This window comes from Nothobranchius furzeri, chromosome 11 (assembly GCF_043380555.1).
Source record: "Nothobranchius furzeri strain GRZ-AD chromosome 11, NfurGRZ-RIMD1, whole genome shotgun sequence".
In the NCBI taxonomy this organism is placed as follows: domain Eukaryota; kingdom Metazoa; phylum Chordata; class Actinopteri; order Cyprinodontiformes; family Nothobranchiidae; genus Nothobranchius; species Nothobranchius furzeri.
In genome coordinates this window covers 53378658-53396260 of record NC_091751.1, presented here as the reverse complement: position 1 = coordinate 53396260, position 17603 = coordinate 53378658, and the positions used below count along the sequence as shown (strand labels likewise).

The 17603-nt window shown below is 41.4% G+C and overlaps 1 protein-coding gene across 7 annotated transcripts in view; it reads left to right on the top strand.

Moving 5' to 3' along the window:
- Positions 1 to 454: 454 nt before the first annotated feature.
- Positions 455 to 17603, top strand: part of per2 (period circadian clock 2) — a 28259-nt gene continuing 11110 nt past the window's right edge. For 4 of the 7 annotated variants that reach the window (XR_008563167.2, XM_015956909.3, XM_015956908.3 and 1 more), the window contains exons 1-16: positions 544 to 595; positions 4533 to 4617; positions 6617 to 7181; positions 12101 to 12193; positions 12288 to 12442; positions 12892 to 13013; positions 13111 to 13312; positions 14608 to 14659; positions 15045 to 15187; positions 15328 to 15406; positions 15482 to 15588; positions 15672 to 15825; positions 15997 to 16111; positions 16294 to 16440; positions 16580 to 16670; positions 16753 to 16927. Coding sequence is in view for 6 of the 7 variants with exons in the window: in XM_015956909.3 (XP_015812395.3) it covers positions 6733 to 7181; positions 12101 to 12193; positions 12288 to 12442; positions 12892 to 13013; positions 13111 to 13312; positions 14608 to 14659; positions 15045 to 15187; positions 15328 to 15406; positions 15482 to 15588; positions 15672 to 15825; positions 15997 to 16111; positions 16294 to 16440; positions 16580 to 16670; positions 16753 to 16927 (2084 nt within the window). In the remaining variant the exon portion in view is untranslated. Of the gene's footprint in view, positions 596 to 3240; positions 3311 to 4532; positions 4618 to 6616; positions 7182 to 12100; positions 12194 to 12287; positions 12443 to 12891; positions 13014 to 13110; positions 13313 to 14607; positions 14660 to 15044; positions 15188 to 15327; positions 15407 to 15481; positions 15589 to 15671; positions 15826 to 15996; positions 16112 to 16293; positions 16441 to 16579; positions 16671 to 16752; positions 16928 to 17603 lie in introns of those variants that run through there. The other 3 variants (XM_054740273.2, XM_015956907.3, XM_054740277.2) reach the window with 3 other exon arrangements.

The following is a 17603-nucleotide window of genomic DNA, read 5'->3' as shown; positions in this document are numbered from 1 at the left end:
AAGCGTTCCAGGAGACCTCGAGTTGTCACGTTTAAAGCCAAGAAACTTTTATGCTTACGCGAATGACTGCGCACTAGCAGCCCGTCCACATTTCCATACTCACTCTTGTATAACCTTTTAGATAACAGCCGTCCGCTCCGAGTCTCTCTGAGCCAACCACCGCTTCATTCACCGGCATCTCCGCCGTAGTGATTCGCTCCCGGTACCCGTGGGTCTCCATGTGAAAAGCTGCGACACAGCCTTACATAAACTGACAGACAGCAGCGCAGACCAATCACAGCGTGGAGCGCCTGTTAGTGTTCCCGCCTTTAATAACGTTCACTGCACCGATTGGTCCAAACATCCTCGAGGGCGAGACTGGCGGCCGCGCCAGCCAATGAGATTCTCGTTTGTAGGAGGGGGCTCGGAAAGGGGCTTGTAATGAGGTCACTGCTTGCGTCGTAGATTCAGTGCAGTGTGTAGACGCCGGAGTCCGAGAAAACATTTTCTTAAAAGCTGCGTAAGACCACGACTGAGGAATTTGTCTGAGAGAGATCTAAAAGCGAGGCTTTCCCCCTCCACGGACACACCGGAAGTGATAGCGCGGATGATTTAGGTAAGGTTGGTGAAGTTTAACTTGTATGTGAGATATATAATGGACAGTGTTGTGTTCAAATAGGCAAAATTGAGCAATAACGCCCCTGGTTAGCCGCTTGTAAATAAAACCTAGGTGGCGTTTGTGACCTTGACGTGACATATGAGTGTGAGCTGAAATTTTGCAGGTGACAGGCGGGTAGATAAACTTAAACATAAGGAGAGTGAAAGCATCCCGCAGTAAACCGGTGGAGCTCGCTAAGTGACGGAGTTAACCGGGCGGCGGGACCGGGACGGTGATGTCAGAGTCACTTTAGGAGACAGGACGTGCTCTATGGGCTCAGTGTCTCATGAAAACTCCAGCATAACCCCTTACATAAAGTCTGCTGCTGCAGCACATGGCAGAAGTTCCCTTCCTGTTAGATAATTTCACATAATAGCTATACACCCCAAACAAACCACTGTAATTATTATTATTATTATTGTTGTTGTTGTTGTTATTATTATTATTATTATTATTATTATTATCTGTTTTCAATTCACCTGTGTCTTGTACTTGTTCATTCATTTACGGTATTTAACACAGTGAGGACCTCATGCAGTCAAAAACTGAAGGGTTTATTTGGTGATGTCTGACAGTAGAGATAGTGATGCACGTGTGGACATTTAAATATGGAGCCCAATAAAGGATTGAGTGTGGTAATAAACACAGAGCAAGGCAGCAGGCTGCTATGGCCAAATTCAGTTTCCTATTTCCCTGGAGAAGGTGGAGAAAAGATGCCTGAGTAAGAGCTGGCAAGGGCTACAACAAATTTAGATCTGTTTATCTTAATGTTGAAGTCAACAGAAGAGTTGTCATCTCTACACGTCTCCACCCACAGCAGCAGATCAAGAGATTCATAGGAAGATATTCCAGCTACTCCACAAATGAGCATGCTTAACTAGGTCATTTCCCACTAAGGTCAGAGTTTCATGCTTGAATTCTGAGTTTTAACCCTCTGGAGGCAGGCGTTGCAGATTTGCAATGTTAAAACCTACCTACCTGGTTACTCCACGTATTTCATGAGCATTTTTTTTTTACTCAGAGAGGTACCCCTGAAGGACTTAGTTGTTCATCCTTTCGTCAAAACTTATTTTGAGCCTGAGAGGGTCATGTGAACAAATACATCACAAATAAAGCTGCTTTAATAATCACAAATTAAATTAGTTTTATTTCACTATATATTATTATTAAGGTTATAAGGGAATACTTTTGATAGTTGATGCAATTTAGTATAATCAGTATGTGTTTATAGAAATGCACAGATTCTGGTTGATGGTCGATATCATTTTCGGGTGTTTGTGCAGCTTTGACCTGCCTGTAATCGTTTTTGCCTTTGCTGATGCAGCTCAGACTTTCATCAATAATCTATTGCATTTTATTTATGATTTAATAAAAAATTATGATTCCTGATGAAAAAATGCACATGAAAGTTCAATTACTGGTGATGGAGAGTTAATGGATTTGGAAAATAGTCAGACTTTTCATTTCTACTTTGCAAAGGTGAATTCACTGGTTTAAAAAAATCAGATTTTTGAGTTTCAGGTCGGCCAGTCATTGCCTTAGCTGATGATGTTGAACACTGACTAATTTTGATCTCCACTGTCACTTATGTTCATATGTTTTTTCTGAAGTAATCAAGCACAATTTAATTACATGTGACCACTGTCATGGTCTGCGTCTGCCCCTTCCTTCATGTGCCTCCTGGTGTTCTCCATCCCTCTCTAGATTCCCTTTTGTGTCTCTCAGCGACCTCATGTGTCCTTTGTCTGCGTCTCAGTTAGGTGTCTTATGTTGTAGGCTTTAAAATTATTCCTCCCTGGTCCCGTGTCATCTCATTCATCCCCAGCCCCTCCAGGTCTTCATTCACATTCTGTGTCCTTGTAGCCCCAGCCTCTTTGTCCCCCAGCTCGATGTGCGTGTGTAAGTGTCCTGCTCCAGTTCTGTGTGTGTGTGCTTGTCCATTCCCCAGTTCTATTTATTTGGTTCAGAGAGAGAGAGAGAGAGAGAGAGAGAGAGAGAGAGAGAGAGAGAGAGAGAGAGAGAGAGAGAGAGAGAGAGAGAGAGAGAGAGAGAGAGAGAGAGAGAGAGAGAGAGAGAGAGAGAGAGAGAGAGAGAGAGAGAGAGAGAGAGAGAGAGAGAGAGAGAGAGAGAGAGAGAGAGAGAGAGAGAGAGAGAGAGAGAGAGAGAGAGAGAGAGAGAGAGAGAGAGAGAGAGAGAGAGAGAGTGTGCTTGTCCATTTCCCAGTTCTGTTTCTATTTGTGCATTTGTGTGTGATGGTGTGTGTTTGTGTTAGTCCTTCCCGCAGTCTTTAGGTTTAGTTTTGTGTTTTAGAGTTTTTAGGTTATTTGGCCGTCCTCAGATTCTGTTTTCCCATCTTGATAATTATTTTCACCTGTCTTCCCTCCAGCCCTCACTCCACACTCCTGCTGCCAATTTCCCTGATGACTCCTCCCTGTTAAGCCCTGTCTTGCCTCTGTCTTGGGTCGGTCCATTGTTTGTGTTATTCTGTCAGTCTTGTCTCGTTTTGGATTACCAGTGTTCTTGGTCTTCTTGGATTTTCTAGAGTTTTGGATCTCCAGATCTTTATCTGGAATTTTGGGCTACTGGCTCCCTGCCTTGGAATTATTATTTTTTTGTTTCACCTTAAAATAAAGGATTTTTCTTAATCTTCATCCCTGCCTCGTGTCATCCTGGGTAACTGCATTTTGGGTCCTACCAATATCATATCGTGACCACCACAAATGTATGAGTTTACTAAATATATGCAGAAGTTCAATGATTAATATCAATCACCTAAAAAATAAGTATAAAAAAGTTTTGTAAACCAGTTCACAAAGTGCTTGTAATTAGCTACTACTGACTTTTTCTCAAGTGGTTTAAAGCAAAAGAGGCACCTTAACAAAGTGATTTAGCTTCAGAGTCAATAACAATTAGGAAACATGACGTAAGCTAAATGTTCTCATTTCCTCTCAGCAAGCTTTTGATTACATTAAATGAACACAAAAGGCAATATATAGCTCATGTTTCTCCCTGTTAGACTCGTGTTCCCTGTTGTTCTTGCCTTAATATGAGACAAATGCAGCTGCTCTCCCAGACTGGCAGCCAGTCACGGTGCACTTTAACCAGAAAATGTCCGTATCTACCATTAAGCTGCTTAGTTTCCTGTGCTCGTATCATTAACCAAAGCCAATTAGAAGTGGATGACCGAGAAGTGACTCTGCAGAAATCTCTCATGTGAGAGGAGAGTGCACAGTATAGACACAGTATAGACCCCATTGGTTAAAAATGTCCACAGGGACACAAGAAATTCAGGCTGTTGTCTCATGTAGAATGAGAATTCGGCTGAATGGAATAGATTTATTGACGTGGAGGCGTTCAACTGAACAATCAAATTTGTGTCAGAAATTCTCGTTGCAAAGGTCGAATGATTAGACTCTTATCCAGGTTGAATGTAAACAAGAAATATTTAAGAAAAAAGTTTTAATTGCTAAAAATTGGATTCTACAATTAAATGACTTGCAGGCAATAAAAAAACTTTTCAAATGAAACAATTAAAAAAGAAATTATGTTCAGCAAATGATCTTTCACAGAAACACTGGGTAAAGAAAATATCTGATAAACATTTAACTCATTCTGCAACATTTTCTACTGATGTTTGTAGCTTTGAACAGCTGGTTTTGCTGCTGCACATATCTATTGGAGTTTTGGCATCTGTCAACTTAATCTTTTAACTGGGACTTTTCTTAGAAACAGGGTAAAAAAGAAACAAATAATCAATACGTGTTACTTAGTTAAATTATAATCAATAATCTGTACTTTGAAACACGTGCATCTCATTATTTTTGCAAGTACTAAATACCTGTGATAGCATCTGGTTTCCATCTGTCTTCTGATTGAACGTCTCCCTCCTTTGCAGCTCTGCAAGCGGTCCCTTTCTGTCTCCTGGTCCTGAGTGAGCAGATTTGAAGTAGCTGTCAGCAAACCAGGTGAAAGTCTGGCAGGTTGGTAACTAGTTCAAACGTCTGGACTTTGTAATTGGACACATTGTGTGACAGCTCTTAATCTTTGCACCAGTTACATTTACTGCTTGTGATACAATTTCTGCAGGAAAAAAGTCTCAATAAAAGCTCCAGACAGCATTTATTGTCCTTTTCTTGCAGAATGTTGATTATGTCCAGTATGATCTTTAAGGTGCATGACAGAAAGTGTTTATTCTGAGGTTTCTTGTTAATAGATTTTCACCCTCAAATCCTAAAACACACAGTGAGTAATAAGTGTTGTTGAGGGATTTTCATGCGTTGGCACTCCTATTTCTAAACTACAAATCCCGTCTTTCATTGATCCTTCATGTGTTTACTGCATGCTGACCCAGATAAATCATGCATAAAAATGTTTGTGCGTGCCCGGGCTTGATGTCTAAAACAAACGCGGTGAAACTAGAGGCGCACATCCCCATTAAGCCCGGGTAAATAAATTCACATTTTCCATTACGAAGACCAGTTAAAGGCTTAACGACCTTTTCTGCTTACTTCTGGAAAACCGCCAGGTGTGAGGATAAAAACAAACACGTCTTTGAGAGCAACCTGTTGCTTATGCGAGTCCTCACTTGTTTTTTTTTGGATTTGCTTTAATTTAACATTGTAACTTGCAGCTTTACCTTTGGTGTCCCTGACTTTTAATGTGTTGTGCAATAACGAAACACCCGTTTTGTTTATTCCAAGCACACCGGTGTTGGTGCTTTAAACAAACAAGAGATGGCTCACTTTCTAAAAGCTGAAGCTTTTCAAGTGGACGCTGTTTGTAAATCTGGCGTTTCTGAAGCCTTGCCTTGCTGCCTCACGTGCTCACTTAAGGCCACAGATAACAGAACAAAGTGACACACTGATGGATAGTGACGTTTGATGCTGGTCAGATTAAACCGGCCTAATTTCACTGTGTTCCAAGGTGATAAAATCCTTCGGGAAGGTTGAAGTACGTCAGATGGGCAGGCTGTCTTCTCAGAGGTCAGGGGTCAACCCCTATGGGGCTCTCTGATCTAAAAGGCACATAATAGCATTATGAAGCATTTTTTGCGGCATTGATTTTTTTTTTCTCAAACAACTATGTACATGCTATATCTGTGCACATGCATCCAATTGATTTGTTTCAAAAACCTCAGCAGTTTTTAGACAAAATTGCATAAAGAAACATTTTTAAATGTAACATTTTAGTTTGCTCTCTTCAACTTTTTCCTTTAAAATTCACTTGATGCAAATGATTTAGCTTGTGTCATTATCACCCATCCGTCCATTATGGTCTGCTTATCTGGGGTGAGGTTGCGGGGGCAGCAGTTTAAGCAGAGAGGCCCAGACTTCCCTTTCCCCAGCCAATTGGGCCAGCTCCTCTGGGGGAATCCTAAGGCGTTCCCTGGCCAGCCGAGAGACATAGTCCCTCCAGCGTGTCCTGGTTCTTTCTTTAGGTTTCGTCCCAGTTGGACGTGCCTTAAATACCTCACTAGGAAGGCGTCCGGGAAGCATCCTAATCAGATGCCTGAGCCACCTCAGCTGGCTCCTCTTGATGTGGAGGAGCAGCAGATCTACTCCGAGCCCCTCCCAGATGACCGAGCTTCTCACTCTATCTCTCAGAAAGAGCCCAGACACCCTGTGGACCTTGTATCTGTGATCTCGTTCTTTCGGTCACTACCCAAAGCTTGTGAACATAGTTGAGGGTAGGAATGTAGATCAACTGAGAAATCGAGAGCTTCACCTTCCGGCTCAGCTCTTTCTTCAACACGGCAGACCAGTACACCCACAGTGCTGCAGACGCAACACCAATCCGCCTATCGTTCTCACGCTCCATCTTTCCCTCACTCGTGAACAAGACCCTGAGACATTTGAGGCAGGACCTCCTCCCTGACCTGAAGGCATTCTACCCTTTTACGATTCTCATTATCACATTGTACTGATATCAGTGTGTTGATGATGATTTTGGTGCATATTTATAATTTTCTTCTCTCCACAGATTTGTCTGTTTTCTTTTAATTCCACTGAGAGTCACCCCTTTCAAAATGGGGTGATTGTGGACTTTCCTTATCCTGCTAATCAACCTGAAACAAGCCCGGGACAGAGCTCCTTCTGATGTCTGAGGGTTCAGACTCCAAGCTCTATCGCTTCCCAGTGCTAGAGGACCGAGATGGACCTTTGGGATGCAGACCATCTACTTCGAGCAGTTCCCTCTCATGCGGCGCCTCGGGCTGCAGCTCAATGGCACAGCTGCACTGGGTGGGAGGCTTCAGCCAAAGTAGACCTGAACTGGGCCTGCCTTCAGAGGGCAGCGACAGCAGCAGTCAGGGCCCCACCGTCTCGCTACACAGCATTCGCAAGAACGGACGCTCTCGCTTGCATCCTGATGAGGATGTGGAGATGAAGAGCAGTGGATCAAGTGGGAGTGGGACCGAATCGCACGGCAATGAAAGCAACGGAAATGAGAGTCATGGGAACGAGAGCCACAGCCACGAGTCAGTGGGCAGCTCCAATGGCAACAGCAAGGATTCAGCACTACTGGAGTCCTCTGAAAGCATTAAAAGGTCAGTGATTGTTGGGAAAAGAAAGCCATTAGCAGCTGTGAAAGAGAAAAGCAAGAGAGGAACAAGGTTTCTGATCCTTTTACTTGCGGAACACCTCCTGTTTTGTGAAACACAAACTGAGCCTTTTTAAAGTAAATTAAAATGCAAATTCACTCATTAAAATCATATTTTTTTATTTACATGGAACCAATACACAACAAAAGGGAACTAGTTCAAATATAACTACCCACAATTCAATTTACTGTAATCATAGCTGAACTAATTTCCATATAAGTCAATAGTTTAAGTATAACGGCGTTTAAAGGTGCATGAAGTAAGAAATACATCCTGTGGTCAAATTTGGGTACTGCAGTTTATGCATCAAAACGAACAAGTCCACTCTCAGCAACCCCGCCGTCCTCCAGTTTGTGAGTTTTGTGGCTGTTGCCAGTTGGGGATCAGTGCCAGAAGATTCTAGATGAGGAGCAAATCTGAGTAGTTAATAACTACATTTCACTGTAATAATGAGTTGTTGGTAATTGAAAAGGTACCTTGATGAATTTTGTTGCTAACTCACATTGTTAGCTCGACATTAGCTCAACATTATCCTCTAGCCTTCTTTACCCAACATTAGAGTAACACAAAAAGATGCCGAGGCTTTATAGGTTGCCAGAAATAACTTCCGCTGCTCCTGTTACTGACTTCTGGTCTGTCCACAACTCTGGAGCTTTTGGCCTGCTGGTGCAGACTTATGTGCAGCAGTGTTTGCCTGTGCTGATTTGGGAACCCAGCCTGCTCACATATGATTGGCTCTGAAACCAGGAAGTATGGAACAGATTGTAAACAAAGAATACGTCCCTCTTCGGCCTTTTTAAAATGAGAAAAACTGGCAACCCCCCAGCCAGCTGGTCAGGAAATCTGTTTCAATGTAATCTTCCTTCCGATATGATTGAGACATTAGACTGTTTGGTGAATTTTTTTAATTACTTATTGCACCTTTAAAATGTATACAATTAGACTTTTTTAGTTTAGAAAGCCAACAGATAGCATTAATTATTCACTTTGACTCAGCAGGTGGCTGAATACCCAAACTCTCCTGAACCCAAATCTTCTAAAATTGGAGGTTTGAACATTTCTGTTAAAAAAAACTGTTTACTTCAAAGATGGGAACCATTTTTTTTGCAAGCAGCAGAAGGAACTTTATTGGTGGTGCACGTAAAGTAGGTTTGTTGAATTATCCACACAGTTGTTCAACCTTTGACTAGGGCACTCATTGACTATGCAGTGACTAAAGCACCAAGCTGTTTAAAGCTACACACCAGCTGTAGGTCAGCTAAACAGCAGCCCTGGATTACAAATTGGAACCATGCATCAATATATTCAGTTCAGTTTCTGTTTAATAAAAACGTTGGTGTTTCCATCGTTATTAGGTCATGATAAATGTAGCTATGAGGACCGGATGTGTTTGTGGGTGCTGACTAATGCTTGCAGATGGGTGAGCTACATCGTCAGCGATGGCCTGGATGTGCATCTGAAATAAATAATGAGCCTATGACTCTTTCAACACAAGTCTCCACATACACAAATCTAAAATTCGAGTTAAGAAAATGTCACAATTTTGAAAAATGTAATTTCATTAAAAATTGCAATACATAGAGATGTGCCTTTTGTCTTTCATTGGGCATAAACTCCAGCACTCTAAAGTTATTGAAGTCTATGAAGCTTTTTATCTAAAGAGCTCTTGCCACTCAGATCATGTCTTAGTTACAGTTAAAGGACTTTAGGATGAAACTCCACCTTCACTGTGTTCATAAGTGGGTTGACACACTGTGCAGCCTGCCCTGAAAACAGCCAGACTTCAATTGATGTCATCAAGGAGGCTGGATCCTGGCTTCACCTCAATGCCAGATGGGTTGTGTGTCATGCTCTCCAGACCGTTGTTACTGGGGAAACACACTGTTTGTGTCTGTTTATCTCTGAGTGGAGCAACCCAGTTGCATGCTCTGACGTCCTTGCCCTCACCCTCGGCCATGCTTTGCTTACGCCACTCGGTCTTTGGGATCTAGGCCTTTTTTATTTTTTAACCACTCCTTCTTAATGTTGGACCATGATTCACCGCTTCAGCATAATAATTTTTACCACTAGCATTTCCCTTATTGATCTTTTAAAACTAACTTTGTTTTTCTCAATCACCAACCCTCTCTTAGTTCCCTTTAGCTTAATTCCTACTTTTCTCTTTTAATTCTCCTCCTGATATAAGTCGCTAAATGACTCCCACTACTTGATTTATAGCTGGGTAACTTTAGACTAATGTATGCTTGCAGGATAAAGTAATTTTGCACAAGGGTGTCTGATAAACTGGTAAATATCATTGCACTGGCTTGTGAACTACACAAATGGAGCACTTAAATTGAAGTGAATGCACCTTTCTTGCATTAGCTTCTGATAGAAACTAAATGGTGAAACTCTGGGATTTGAAAAGCCTGTCAGATCTGCATCACACTGTCATGGACTCACTCATCGTGACTTGCGGTGGGGAAGGCTGTTGTTGGTCAAGTGTCTAGGAAACAGCAGAGAACGTCTCGGCTGGTAGAAGCTAACCGTTAGCATTAGCAACTCCACCACATGGCAGAACTCCTTCAGGCTTGTGTTGTCTGTGGCGATAAAACATCCACATTGCAGAGCAAACTGAGTCAGTGGTAGAGTTGTGTTGCTGTTGGCCAATCAGAGACGAGATGTCCAAATATCAGGAAATAAGACCCCAAAGCCTTTCATCTGAAGCTTCTTTCTCCTCCAGGTGAATTCTCCAAGCTGAAACAGGTGCACCTGAGGGTTTTTTTCCCCCAGACTACAACTTAAAAGGCACTTATTCCTACTAGAGACCACTGCAAATGTATTAGAAACATGAGTGAACTAAGTGGTGTAACTAAGTGAAGATTAAAGAATTTTTTAAACTATCTTGATAGAAATGGTTTTCATTAGACATTATTTTCATAAACTTCTAGGCATTTTGACCAAAAATAACCTGGATAACAAAGATTTTTAGATTTTTATACTGATGTTCCAGTTTAATCCATCCATCCATTTTCCAGTTTAATTGTGGATAATTTTATGTCTGAACAGAACTGGTGCACACAAAAACTACACTGGTCCCTGCCTGAGCAGCCTTGTTTTGTTTGTGACACATTTATCCTGCATTCACATTCATCACAGCGGAGAGGAAACATCCATGGAAACGCAACGGAAAAACCCAATTGAAGCTTGTCTTCCCTTTATTTATAAGCAGATGGTCTGTTGTGTCATTCATCTGCTTTAAACACAAAAAGCAGCTCAAAGACGAAGTCCCACTTGGTTGCTGGTTTCAAATCAGACGGGACTGATCTGATCTACTTTGGCTAAACTCAAACAGAACCAGCCCGTTTGGGCACCCTCTTTATGTAACTTGTTTCCATGACTTACAGACTTCCTGCTGCCGTTTGAATTAGCCTAGTGCCCACTAACATCAGTTTAGTCTGTCTAGTCCAAAGCCAGCTGCTGAACTGTGCAGGGCAGGAGTCTATTTGTAACAGATTTAGAGGCTACTTGTGAGGATGTTCTCTATTCTTAGCAGCTAAGCAGGTTAATTATAGTAGCTTGAGTTGTAGCGTAGCTGAATTAGCTGCACAGACTGCAGCTGTTAATAGCCTCTTGTTAAGTCTGTCTGCTAAAAGTGTAAGGTGAGTTTTATTTTAGAGCAGGTAAGCCTGTTAGGCACAATAAGCTGTGTTAAAGTGAGTCAGTATTTCTGAACGCTAATGATTTTAGTGTTTAGATCATACTCTTACATGCACTAATCCAGCACACACACACACACACACACACACACACACACACACACACACACACACACACACACACACACACACACACACACACACACACACACACACACACACACACACACACACACACACACACACACACACACACACACACACACACACAGTGAAGATAAATCTGACTGTGTAATGGGCTTTCCTGCAACTTCCATGAGATTTCAATCATTCTCAACAGATGGAAGTTGCACAGTCTGACACTAATGTATGTGCATTAGGTAATGTGAGTTGTTGTCATGGTGTTGGGTGTGATGAATGATAACTTTATGATGATATCTAAACACACTGACCGAAGCTTGTTAGATGTAGTGTCAAATGTTATATGAGTTATGGTCACAAAACCATTTATTCTAGCAGACAGCATATGTAAAAATGATTAATATTTTCTTTTGTATGTTCTTTAAGCACCATTTGTTAGATCAAATTATATATATATATATATATATATATATATATATATATATATATATATATATATAAGGATACCATAGCTGGAGTCTTCCTAGAGGTCAGGACAAACGGTCAAGTAGCTGCTAACATGTTTTCTAAATTAGAGCATCAAGAAGAGCTGTAGCTGCTGCTGGGTTGACCCCTCACTGCTGCTTCCTTTACATGTTCCTGCTGGGCTGTCTTTGATCTGGGCTCTCAATGTGGTCCTTTTAAGAGGGTGAGAGGGACTCCAAGTTGAGAGTGTGATTTCTTTTGTTACTCAGCTGCTAAATAAGACGTGAAGCTCTAAACACACTGGTGCACTGGGACATAAATAAAACAGCAGATGTATTTTTAGGTGTACTTAATGGCACTCCAAAGTAAGAGTGTGCACCCTTTTTTAAACAATATCTTTAACATCTCAGGTGTGTATAAAACATGGGAAATGTTTTTTTTTCTTCTTTTATCTGATATATTTCCTATTCTACACTCAATTTAATTTGGTCTGAACGGCTTCTAAATGAGGATATTTTAACCAAAGCCATTAAAAAATCTCCTCTCTGTTTTTGTTGTAATTTTAATAAATGTTTGATGTTTTTCCACCTCATTCCTTTTCATTTTTAATCCTTTTCACAGTTCAAACTCTCACAGCCCATCTCCACCTAGTAGCTCAAACGCCTACAGCCTGCTGAGCTCAGAGCAGGACAACCCTTCAACCAGCGGCTGCAGGTCAGTGAATAGACTGGTACCACTAGGACAGCAGGGAAAATCACTGTTTTTCTATCACAACTGACTCTTGAGTGTTAACGTGTTCAACATGCAGCAGCGATGAATCTGCAAAGGCCAAGAACCAGAAGGAGGTGATTAAAACGCTGAAGGAGCTGAAGCTGCACGTGCCCGCCGACAAAAAACACAACAGCAAGTCGACCACACTGAACACGCTGAAGTACGCTCTTCGCTGTGTGAAGCAGGTGGAAGGTTTGTAGCCCTTACAGAGTCTAACACTAGTCCTTTTCTTCATTTTCATCTGTTTATTTCATTCATTTGTGCTTTTTAAGTCAATATTTTATCCATAAGGTTCTGTTCAACTCACATTGATCAATCTATAAAGCCAGAATGTCTGCAGTTTTGAATGCAGTTGGTGCTGCACCCCAGAAAAAGAAATGCACATAAATCTGAGCGCGAGAAATCTTTGTAAAACATTTAATTAAACTCTTGTAAATGTGTGCAGATGTAAGTGGGTGGGACAGCGCCATGTGGTTTTAAAGGATTTCCTTTTAATCCAAAATGTTATTGATGTCAGTATGATGGATCATATTTTATATAAAATCATTACTTAGTGATTTATTTTTAAATATCACACTGATCACATTTGTTTCTATGCTATATATTGACCTAAATCAGACCAAATGTCATCCATTTTGCAGCCAATGAGGAGTATTACCAGCTGCTGATGATCAATGACAGTCAGCCCTCGGGTCTGGATGTTTCTTCTTACACCATCGAAGAGATCGATAGCATCACATCTGAATACACCCTCAAAAACAACGTGAGATCAAGTTTTTAAACAAATAAATAACTGACCTTCAGCAGGTGAATGCAAAATATTCCATTCATGAATAATTTGAAATGTGTGTCACCACTAGGATATTTTTGCTGTAGCCGTGTCTCTGATCTCTGGGAGAATAGTCTACATTTCTGACCAAGCTGCCTCCATCCTCAACTGCAAGAGGGACGTGTTCCAGGACTCCAAGTTTGTGGAGTTTCTGACACCGCAGGACATCAGCGTGTTCTACAGCTTCACTACGCCGTACCGCCTGCCCTCATGGAGCATGTGCGCCGGAGCAGGTAAACTGTCACTCGTTATTTTTATTCTCTTCACAAGCCTCAGCATCTACTTAAAGCGCTAACTTGTCACTAACGTTTGTTTTTCTCTTAGCAAATATCTCATCAACCAGTAGGTTGATTTCATTGAAACGTTTAGTAAGAAAACACACAAAAAAAAGATCAAAATCTGCCGTTTTTATTTAAGTTTTCGTACAACACTTCCGATCCGAGACATAATAAGTAAGACTTTGTAAAAAACGGCTGTAACTCTTATCATTTCTCATCCTAAGATGATATCAGTTTTAAACCCTGGCATGAGAGCTGGTGAGTGATTTGCTCTGCTGGGCCAGAGGTCCTTTATTAAGAAACTATTTTCACCTATTTTTTATTAGATTCAGTCACTCTGAGTTTTTCATGCAGGCTGAACCTGAAAAAAGTCTCCTACACCTATCTCCTGCATTCGTTTCTGATAGAAAATAGACGGCGAAACTTGAAGATTTGAAAATCCTCACATATTTATGTCACACTGTCATTTAACATTCATGATCTCGCTTATCTTGACGTGCAATGGGGAAGGTCCTTCACTCATATTTGTAGTACATTTGCAATAGTCTCTGGTAGGAATGAATGCCTTGTAAGTCACACTCAGGGGGAAAAAAGCCCGGATGCGTCTGTTTCAGCATGGAGAAAGCTACTTTGGATTTGGAGTTTTATTTTCTGACATCTGGACTGATTTGGCTAGCAGCAACACAACTCTACCACAGACTGTTTGCTCTGCAACATGGATGCTTTATCTCCACAAATACCTTAAGTCTGGAGGAGTTCTGTTTCATGGTGGAGTTGCTAATGCTAACGGTTAGCTTCCACCAGCCGAGACGTTCTCTGCTGTTTTCTGGATGCTAAATCAACAACAGCCTTCCTAGTTATGAGTCAAGATGGGTGAGTCCATGAAGGTTTAGTGACAGCATGACATGGATCTGTCAGGCTTTTCAAATCCAAACGTTTCATCATCTATTTTCTATCAGAAGCTAATGCAGGAGATAGGTGTAGGAGACTATTTTCACGTTCAGCCTTCATGTTAAACTCAGAGTGATCGATAATTTTCAAAAATAATAAGTAAAAATAGTTTGTCGGCGAAGAACCTCTTTCATGAGAGTGTTACCATTTCTTTGCTGATTTGTCCTTTTTGGGAATTGTGTGTTTATGGTTAAGTTTAAAAATGAAATCTGAACTGTTTTAACAGCCTGCAGAAGATCCTGATTTCCGTTTGTTTGGATCGTTTAGTTTGAAGTAAAACACTTCTCTCCCTGTTTCAGAGTGCTCTCCCTCCGACTGCATGCAAGAGAAGTCCTTCTTCTGTCGTATCGGGTGAGTTGCTTCATACCCAACATCGGGCCATCTGCTGCTCGGGGCTGTTTTAGTCTATATTCATCTTTTCATTCTAATTTAGTGTTTTTTTTTATATATAAATTTGTGACGTCATATGCGTAAAAGCAGCAATTAGATGCTTTTTCCGGTCAGTGTTTACATTCATAGAAACACATGCATGCAAACTAAAAGGTGCTTCGCTGATTTAATCTTCTTTCCATAATGTGACTCCATGATTTATTACTTTCTTTGGTTTTTCCTTTGAGCTAAAGAAGCTAAATGCTGCCCCCATTTGTTCAGTTTTAAAACCAGAATCCAGGAGCTGGGAGATTATTGGTACACTCTAATAAAACATGTTTGGTTTGTTTTTCGCTTCTATTTTCAGTGGTGGTAAGGAGTGTGAGGGTGAGCTACGGTACTATCCCTTCCGTATGACACCTTACCTGATGAAGGTCCAGGACTCGGTTCATGCTGAAGACCAGTTCTGCTGCCTCCTCCTGGCTGAGAAGGTTCACTCTGGATATGATGGTAAGAACAGCAGGTTTCAGATGACAGCTCATTAACTCAGTTAATAATGGGGGGGGGGGGGGTTAGTTAATGGTAAATTATTATTCTTCAGCAATGATTTTAACAAGTCATAGTATATTTGAATGAAATATTTCACCCAGCTCCCAGAATTCCAACGGACAAGCGTGTTTTCACCACCACACACACTCCAGGGTGCGTGTTTCAGGATGTGGATGAAAGGTAAAGTATTCTGAAATCTTTCATCCCTTCATTTGTAACTCTGTCAGGTCATCATGTGTTGTGTTTCTGGGTCAGGGCTGTTCCTCTCCTCGGACACCTCCCGCAGGACCTGATCGGTACCCCGGTCCTTCTTCGCCTACATCCCAGCGACCGCCAGATCATGTTGGCCATTCACAGAAAGAGTGAGTCCGTTGGGTCAGCTCAAGGATCCATGTTCTGGTTAAGAGTTTATCTGATTTCTGTTATTTGGATTGTTTCTATGCAGTCCTTCAGTGCGCTGGGCAACCGTTTGACCACTCATCGATCCGCTTCTGTGCACAAAACGGAGAGTATGTCATCCTTGACACCAGCTGGTCCAGTTTTGTGAATCCCTGGAGCAGAAAGGTCTCCTTTGTTATCGGCAGGCACAAAGTCCGTATGTGAGTATTACTCATGAAATGTCTCAGACTGCACACACACACACACACACACACACACACACACACACACACACAGAGGTCTTGGACAGTCGTCTACCAGCTCCAAAACCATAAAAAATCACTTTCCTCTGCATGAAATAAAGTGCATGAACGTTGTTGCTTGTCTTCCAGGGGCCCGATGAATGAAGACATCTTCATGCCCCCTGTCTCGTCTGTGGGCCGAATGAAGACCATGGACCCCGACATCCAGGAGATATCTGAGCAGATTCATCGACTCCTGCTACAGGTGAGATAGCAATAAATAGAGATGACCTCAACTAAAACTGCTTCTTTAATCATTAAAGAGATTCAGGTGACACACAACTTCTAGAGCAACCCAAAATATCGAGTGAAATGAATCTGAGAGGCAAAGGAGCAAATCTAAAACTTGTGAGCTTTGAATTTGTTCTCTCTCTTCTATCTAATCAGCCGGTTCATAACAGCGGGTCTAGTGGCTACAGTAGTCTGAACAGCAATGACCATCTTCAGGGGATGACTTCATCCAGTGAGAGCCTGAACAACGGCAACGGGAGCAGCATGCATCAGGAAGGAGAATCAAAGGGCAAAAGTAGACCTGTGAGTAAACAGAAATGTTCACAGCGCACATAAAATACATTTAAAATTACATGTTTGAAATCTTTTAACTTTTTTATCAATTTAGATTGATTTGCCTTTAAATTTTTAGTTTGAGAGTGTCCTGTCTTTTTCTTCAAAGCGCACTTTTCATGAAATCTGTAAGGGAATCCATCTTCAGAAGTGCCAAGAGCAGCAGAGCCACAGATCAGAACACAAAAAAAGCAGCGGAAGTAAGTTTTGTATTTGCGTGTTTTAGAATAATCTCGTTTCAGTGACATTTCCTCTCCCAACTCTGATCTTTTTTTTTTCCAGTTGAGTCAGTGCAGAACAGCCAAGCAGTGGTCCGACCCAAAGACTCCAGCCACGTCTCGAACTGGAAGGAGGCTTCTGTGGAGGAGAGTAGAGCTACTTCTCAAGAGGAGCTGAGCCTTAATGATCAGACTGTTTACTCCTACCAGCAAATCAGCTGCCTGGACAGCGTGATCAGGTACAGAAACACGGTAGCCAAAGGTTTTAGGCAAGGCATCTTTATTTATGAAGCACATTTTACACACAGAATCAATTCAGTGTGTTTTCCAGGATTAAGAACAGCAAACATAAAACATTAAAATCGATGTAACAACATAAAACAGCAGATTTTAAAATCAAATTTAAAAACACACAAATAAAATTAAATATAAGAATAAGATAAAATGGTGAAGTTAAAGGCTGAGCAGTTACAGTGCAGAAGGTGAAACATAAGAAACTTTCATTCGTAGCTTGATGAATAATTCAATTTTCATTGAAACGTTACTAGAGTCGGAGCACATTTGAGGTCATGAGGAAGCTGAGTCTATCTGTGTGCAGCATAGTAGCTAAAAGTAGCTTCACCCTGGATGGTTCTGACCCGGGTTCTACCAGCTGACTGTTTCCTAAGGATCTCAGAGTCCTGCTGGTGTATATACTGCAAGGAAATCCAACATATATCTTGACCCCATGCCATTAAGTGATTTATAAACTAGTAGAAGCACTTTGAAATCGATTCTGTAGTTTACTGGTAACCAGTGTAAAGACTTAAGAACAGGAGTGATGTGCTCGGTCCTCATGGTTCTTGTTAAGACTCTAGCAGCAGCATTCTGAATAAGCTGCAGTTTGCAGTCTTTTTGGGAAGACCAGTTAAAAGG